Source organism: Fukomys damarensis, unplaced genomic scaffold (genome assembly GCF_012274545.1).
Source record: "Fukomys damarensis isolate Sample0158 unplaced genomic scaffold, DMR_v1.0_HiC HiC_scaffold_22, whole genome shotgun sequence".
In the NCBI taxonomy this organism is placed as follows: Eukaryota; Metazoa; Chordata; class Mammalia; order Rodentia; family Bathyergidae; genus Fukomys; species Fukomys damarensis.
The window spans coordinates 3,463,177-3,471,235 of record NW_022900934.1 but is presented as its reverse complement, the minus strand read 5'-3'; the positions used below and the strand labels follow the sequence as shown (position 1 = coordinate 3,471,235).

General features: G+C 30.2%; 1 protein-coding gene across 2 annotated transcripts in view; it reads right to left on the bottom strand.

Moving 5' to 3' along the window:
• Sycp2 (synaptonemal complex protein 2) overlaps positions 1-6,209 on the bottom strand; it is a 56,727-nt gene extending 50,518 nt beyond the window's left edge. The window contains exons 1-5 of one of the 2 annotated variants that reach the window (XM_010637413.1): positions 6,158-6,209; positions 4,312-4,455; positions 3,224-3,352; positions 2,334-2,438; positions 2,037-2,061 (exon numbers count right to left, since the gene is read on the bottom strand). In XM_010637413.1, the coding sequence (XP_010635715.1) occupies positions 2,037-2,061; positions 2,334-2,438; positions 3,224-3,352; positions 4,312-4,455; positions 6,158-6,181 (427 nt within the window). In that variant the 5' untranslated portion in view covers positions 6,182-6,209. The remainder of the gene's footprint in view (positions 1-2,036; positions 2,062-2,333; positions 2,439-3,223; positions 3,353-4,311; positions 4,456-6,157) is intronic. The other variant, XM_033767024.1, reaches the window with a different exon arrangement.
• Positions 6,210-8,059: the final 1,850 nt, after the last annotated feature.

The following is an 8,059-nucleotide window of genomic DNA, read 5'->3' as shown; positions in this document are numbered from 1 at the left end:
TTGGTACAGTTTAGGTATACAATACAGTATATTCATCATTGGGATCTTGTACCTCATAATGCACATTTTAAAATAATTTTAAGTAATATTGTAACATCAAATGTGCAACTTTCCAACATGACTATATTGGAAAACTAAGATGAAAATATATTATTTACTTTAAAAATCAGATGGATCGCTTTATAATTGCTGGTTTTAGGACTGTTTTTGCTAAAAGCTTAAGAATTTAGACTAGATTTTTAGCTTAATTATAAAAAAATGAAATCAATGGAAAGGCAGCATTAACTATTATTTAAATCACAATAATTCATCTAAAACTTTGTTGGATTTGAAGATAACAAATAGCATTAAAAATAATACATCAGCCCCAATTACCAATCCTGGGAAAGTCTTCCTCAATCCACAAAAAAAGATAAAATAACTTGAAATTGATTGCATGGCAGAGACTCTTGCTAGCCATAAGTGAAAGGATGAGTTAGTTGTGATGTGCTCTGCATTTTCCACATACTATTGAAAATTTGTTTCATTAGATCAAAGGCTGGCAAATTATGACAAACTAAATCTGCTGCCATTCTGTTTATTTAGCTGGAATAATCATCAGTTGGTCCTCTGTGGAACATATTATATCTCTCACTTTTAATTAAACCAGCAGTGCCAAAGATGAATTTCATTCACTCATAAACTCAGCCACTGTCAGTTAACAGAATTTTTATTAGAAACAGAAGTTGAGTATCCTACTTGCTCTATCACAAAGCAGTTCAATGGCTTAGGGGCAGTAAAATCTTATGTCTCCTTCATACTTATGATCAATATACATTTTTTTCTGAATGAGCTGTACTCAATCATTATTACTGAACAGTGAAGCTCCAGTAGTAAGTTTTGCTTGCAGAATTAAGAATGTTGGTTAATGGACTGAGCCAAAACTATAATACCAAAAAACCCCACAGTTCTTATATACTTCAATAAAGTCATTTTGATGATAACTTAAGATTACTGAATGGCAAGTAAAACCAAGTGGCTTTATATGCTCTGAAGATTTTTTTCAGTTTTAAAACTTTGAAAAGTTAAACTAAGAGGCAACATTTGTATTTCCACATAAAATTTACAAGGGATATAAATTTGGTGGGGTGGTACCAGGGATTGAACTCGGGTCTTTGCGCTTGCATGGTAGGCCAACAAACCACTGAGCTAAATCCCCGGCCCCAAGGGATATAATTTTTAAAGATCCAATCACAGGTCCAGCAATGTTTTTAGACCTTGATGAGAGAGAGAAAAGGAAATTTTCATATTTCAAATTCCATTTAATTGCACAACTGAGGTGCTTTCCTATAGCCTTCAATTGGAAGTGATTAGTCTATAAAGCAATGACATTTAAAAGGGGAACATTAACCAAAACCTAACAGAACTCTATTAGTGCCTTCTAAGTGATGAGCATGCTCAATTAAAATAATGCCTCCTAAATATCATTATTTGATATTCCACTGCATAAAAACATTCTCTAGGGGCCAGGGATTCAGCTCAATGGTGCCACCACCTGCTTTGCAAGTGGAAGGACTCGAGTTCAATCACTGGTACCAAAACCAAAACCAAAACCAAAACCAACAAAAAAACATTCTCTATGACATGCATAAACAAAATCTCTTTACAAATAAACAGTAACAAATGAACATCTGTTATCAATTTTGAATGAAACACTAACTTTGAACCCTAATTAAGTTAAATGTTATCCCTTTAAAAAAGAATGTTGTTCTCACTAGTTTGTATTGTAAAAAAATTAATCAATTATAGTCTTAATTTCAATAATAAAACATTATAGAAATTTTTTTCTTTCCTATGATAAAAGTATGTACATAATATTCTCATTTTTTTCTCTTAACCAAAAGTCTAAAATTTTACTAACTGGTCCTTTACAGAAAAAGTTTTTGGGTCCTTGAATTAGATGTGTTCCTAATATTGTGACATATAGGAATTGCAAAATTATAGTAAAGGTCTAACAGCAAATTATTGTTCTAACAGAAATAAAATGCTTACTTTACCTTCATCGCTGATGTCATGTATGACCTAAAAAAGTAAATAATTTATAATTTATCTTTTCTGCTATAAACAATTAAAATTGGTATCAAAATGGCACTGTATTTAATACATAGAAATTTAACTTTTAGTTATTAACTACTTAGTGACATTAACCAGTATAGATGCTTAATACAGTGGGACTAGACTAATCCAAACAAGTCTACTTAATCTATTATTAACTCAAGTTTCAAGAAAGGGAGAACAAAAATTGTTTTCCAAATAAACACATGCTTTATAATATCAGTTAATGTGATTTTTACCATAAAAAGATCAAATAAGTCTTCTATCATATTTATAGCAGCTTCATCTTTTGAATTTCCTTGACTTAGAATAATCTCCTTGGATTTTTCAAACCAGACAACCATGTAAGAAAAAAAAGAAATGTAAATACTTATTACTTTAAATTCATTTTAATAATTTTAAGATTTACTTATCTATATTTGTATAGATGGTAAACCTAAGAACAAAGAGATGTTAAAAGTAAAAATGTCAATATTGTATCACAATAAATTTTTACTTTTTGAGATCTTTCTTGTTTTTGTTTTTGGGTTAACATATATTTTCTCATGTTTAAGACAAAAAGGATAAAATTAATCTTAATTCCAGGTAGAGGACCCTTATTTCCCCCTTCAAATTTGTAATGTTAGTATATCACAGATGAAAACAAATTACCATTACAATTTAATTATTCTGGTATCCTTACTATTTGAAAAGTTTAAATATTATTTCACCTTAATCAATTAATTCAAATATGTGAATACTGTATACCAGACTCTTCTAGGTACCAATTATATAGCAATGAATAAAAAGACAAAAAAAATCAATATCCTGTATTTTATCATAGTAGACACCTGATTAAGAAGAACTAAAGAGAAACCAAAGCCAAGTAAAGGCCTAACAAAGTCTTGTGACCTTAAGTTCACAAGAGCTCATATAATATACATGGAGCTCATATAATATACAAAATTTCCTTGTGATCTTTGTCTTTGTAACATACAACAAAAATTATAAAAAATATTTATTCTATTATCCACATTTTATATAAAGTCACCAAATTTACTTTTAACACTTCAGCATTTTTGTTTTAACAGAAAATTTTATCTTTAATCATGTTTTCTTTGCGTGGGTATGTTATATATTCTATACTTATCTTCTGGACTAGTCCTTGTTTTATCATGGTTAAAAGTCCAGGCTGTCCTAATATGCTGATATTTTTGCCACATTTTCCAACAGAAACCAAAATTGTTGAAATAGTCTGAATATCCTTTTTATTAAGTTCCTGAAATGAAAAGTAGGCACTTAAATTTCTGCAAATCTCAAATAGTATGAAATAAATACCGAACTAGGAGTATTATACACATAAGAAATCTTAGATTCCTCACAATCCAGAAGAGTGGCATTATCATCGTTTCTATACTGCAAAAGATGAAAACGTGGTTCAAAAGAGCAATTTCCCCAAAACCACACAGCCAGGGAATGACAAACTCAGGGCAAAGTGAAGATCTGCATGAATTCAAGAAACTTAAGACTATGATAAAATGAATCAAATACTTTTAATTCCAAAAAGTTCCATGTATTCTAATACTAATGAATCCGAGAAACTTTAAGACATCACAAATCTTGGGTACTGGGGCAAACTGACTATAGTCATCTTCTCTGAAATGTGAAAACCCCATTATAAGTGAAATCAACTTCATGGTTGGATGATTTTTTGAAAATTTGCTCTCTTTGAAAGCACCAAAAATTATCTGTATCATACATCCAGAATATACTGAAAGGTTTTAAAATACAGATCAAGATTTTAGACTTCAAATACATAAACTTTTACCCCCAGTTAACACTATTTAATAATGGTCACTCTGGAAGGCTCAGGCAGAAAGATTGAAAGTTGGAGCCCAACCAAGTAGAATTGTGACTTAGCAAGACCTATTCTCAAACAAAAATAAAGGCCGGGAATGTAGTTCTGTGCAAAGACCCTGAGTTCAATCCCCAGCACTACAAAATAAAAATAAATATTTATGTAATTATAAGTGAGCTTATACAAGCCTTTCCATTCATTTTTCTAATAGAATACTTCTTTTATTTATTTATTTTTGGTACCAGGGATTGAACTTGGGACCTTGTGCTTGTGAGGCAGGTGGTGGCACCACTGAGCTAAATCCCCAGCCCTAGAATACTTCTTTCTAGAAAGAAAATTCTAATATTTTAACAACCATTCAGTAAAAATGAATTATTTACCCGGCATATAAGGTCATCCAACTTGTGGAAAAACTGTTTGCTGCATCTAATCTTCACATCTTCACAAATACCAATTTGTAAAAGTGTTTTCAGAGGTTTGAAATCATTTTTCCTTAATGCATCATCAATGCATTTTTCCAACTGCTAGAGAAATAGTTAATAGCACATATATTGAATCAAAACCAAAACTGGTTACATTACACAATGTGGGAATTATTTTCACATGAAAACTCTCAAGCCAGCTCACAAAATATTAATTCACTTTATATTTTAAAAATCCACTATTAAATTTGGAATAATTGAGTTAGAAATTAAGTTTCTTTGATAAGAAAATTTTAGGAAAAATTATTAAGATTTCTAGTTCATATTTTTATTGCTAAAGTCATCATTATGTCAAACACCACAAAAACGTGAAGTAAAATTAACTTTATAATACTATTTATATTACTTAATACCATAGATAAAATCCCAGAATATCTAACTACCAATTTAAGGAGATTAAAATAGTAAAGAAAATTGCATAGACAGGACAAAGCACTTTATAAAAATGATATCAACCAATACAACTTAAACATTACCATTACATAATAGTTATAACTTTTACAAAACCTGCCATCCTGGGTATTAAAGTAAAACTTCAGTAATAAAGAATTTTCAGACTATAATTAGATCACTGAATGAATTCAATGGTGAACTCAGACATGTTAAACAGATACTTAAAAACTTAAGCCATTATCTAAATGTAAGTATTTTACTATTTTAAATTGAAATAAAAAAATCAATGCATAAATCTTTTAATGTAAAAGATTTGTAGATCCAGGTATCTTTAATACTATTTTTAATATAGTTCTTGAAATCATATTTATTGAATATATTGTATTTTAATTTAAGCTATTTAGCCATTTTATAAAAACATGTGATCTTTGTCATTGCTTTTATGCACTGTGACTACGCAAAAGGAAAAATACAGCTGGGGATTTAGCTCAGTGGTTCCACTGCCTGCCTTGCACGCACAAGGAGCTGAGTTTGATCCCCAGTACCAAAAACAAAAAACAAAACAAAACAAAACAAAAAAGCTAAAATCTTGGTTTGTAAGCACAATTTATTCTGGAAACGTACTTGTAACCCAGAGCATTTGTATATCAAAGCAAATTTCTCTATAAGAAATAATGGAAACTGAGATGATTCATTCTACAACCACAAAATATTCATATGAAAATGATTACAATACTGTAATATAAATCAAAACAATAAAATACAATATATAAAAGAAAAATAAAATTAACCTGCACTTACCTTTGAAAACCTTGTGTTGAGTGTGAAGGAGACAGAGAGAGGAAGGGTTATTACAATGATTTTTCACTGTCACTAATGGAATCACTGCTATTTATTGGCTCAGTTTTTCCATTTTATTGCAACTTTAATAAAGAACCTATCCAATGATACTTGCTTTTTTGTCTCTTAAGGATTTTGCAGAAATGTGTCATTGCACTGTCATTAAAAAGGGTGGTATTTTTCTACAAAATTTTGCACTGATTCCCACATTTTACACATCTCCTTGAACTCTTTTGAAGTGAGGGATTTCTTCTTGTCTGCACAGGAGATCTCCACCATAAGCTCTGGCTGTTGGGAGATACTCACCCAAAATCCCACAGTTTGAGGGCAACCACTGGCTCAGCTGTGATCATATGATATCATATATTACTTGTACAGTATTGTAAGATATTGCTCATTTATCAAGTTAAAATTTATTAGAAATGCTTACTCATCTTGCAGAACACTTGAAGAACAAGTTACTAGCAATCCAAGGTTTTGCTGTAATTACTTCTGGTCTAGAACTACATACCTGGAGATCTGGTCTTACTGGCATTTTGTTTTCACATAAAAACAGCAGAACAACACCTATAAAAGAAAACATTTTTAAAAATTTGCAATCTGTCCCATGTATTTACAGTTTAAAAATTTTAACCATTGACAACCATTTAAAACCATTTCTGACCACATCAAATGCAAAAATATTGCTTAGGTTTCTCATTGGATATTTTTCATACCTGTTTATCAAATTAGACAAATAACCAAACATATCTAGAAAATCACTAAGATCACTTACTAATCAAGCACTCTCTTTGTACAGATCACTTAAAATGAAAAATTCTGCAAAAAGGTGACAAGGCTATTAGTGAAAGAACACAAACCTATACCTCCCTCTCACCAATGATTCCTGCTATACTTGTTTGATACCTTTGGGAAAAAGAAGAAAAGCATGCTTGAATTAATGTCTGAATCATTTAGACTATTAAAAATATTCAAGAAGAAAAGCATATGCAAATACATGAACAAAACTAGAATCAAGTAGAACAGATATGCAAGGAGTGAGGAAGATAACCTAAACACATTTTCTATGTATAAGAGAATATTTCTGGATAAATGGTCAAATAAAGGGAAGGGTATCACTTTCCCAAAGTGACGGGGGTCCCTTAAGACAACAGGAGATATATAGATACATATACACATGTGTGTGTATGTATGTATGTATATATATATATATATATATATACACAGACACACACACACATATATATATACACATATGTGTGTATCTCCATCACTAATTAATATATTGTAATATAGCTTGTAACAGGAAAGAATCCCTCAGGTTCTAAAGAGAGATTCAAATGCTCCTGAAGAGAGGTCCTAAAATAGATGAAGTTACTTCAAAGAAACCTATTCAGCGTGCTTCTGAGAAGAGTAATGACAAAAGTCATTTATTTTCTGTGACATGCACATTTAAGGGGTATTATTGTTGCAATGAAGACTAAATCATTGCTATAGCCATAATCAAAATCCTATATGCCATTTCAGTTTGTAGAACATCTAGAAGTATTCTATATTTTATAGAAAAAGTATCAAAGATCATTGTGAAATCAACCTTGTGTGAGAGTATTATTAATAATTATACTTTTTAATACGTCAGTTTAAAAATTAAGGAATTAAAAAAATCTTATATATTTGTGTCTAGATACCTAAGAAACACTTGCTAGTATCTTCAATATAATAAACATTTTTTTCTTATATAAGCTTATTTTTCCCTTCAAAAGAGAATGGAAATAGTAAACATCAAGGATGCATAAAGCATCAACTACCATCTCAACAAAAGCATCTAGTATTTTCAAGTGCAATTTGAAGGTTGGCTCTAGAAATGAAAAATAAGCCTCTTTTTAGAAATCATGACTAGGATAATTTTTAAATAACCTATTCTGTGAAGACTTTGTAACAGAATTATCAGAAAATTCAACAGAGAGGGGCCATTAAACCAAGAGGAATAGAGGACTATGTACCCATAAGAGGCATGAGTGACAGTCTACTTTTCTGTAGACTTGCTAGTAGAGAAATTTAAGTGCTGAAGAAGACGTGCATATAAGACATGCAAAATATGTGAGTAAAAACAAAAATCTCTTGTATTTCTAAATGTAATTTAAAATTAACTATAGGGGGAAAATCTGATCTCTAGAGAAATATTTTCCTCTATCTGTGTAAATTAGTATGAAAATATTTTTGAACCACAGTCTTGAGAAGCAAACTTTCAAAGGCATTTAGATAAGAGGTATAGACAAAGAAGGTGAGGAATATGTAAATTATGGATATAATAATCCTTATGTGAATAAAATAAATGGAATAAACCAGGACAGATATTTATTTATATATACATATATACATATACATACACATATACTTTTTTTTTTTTTTT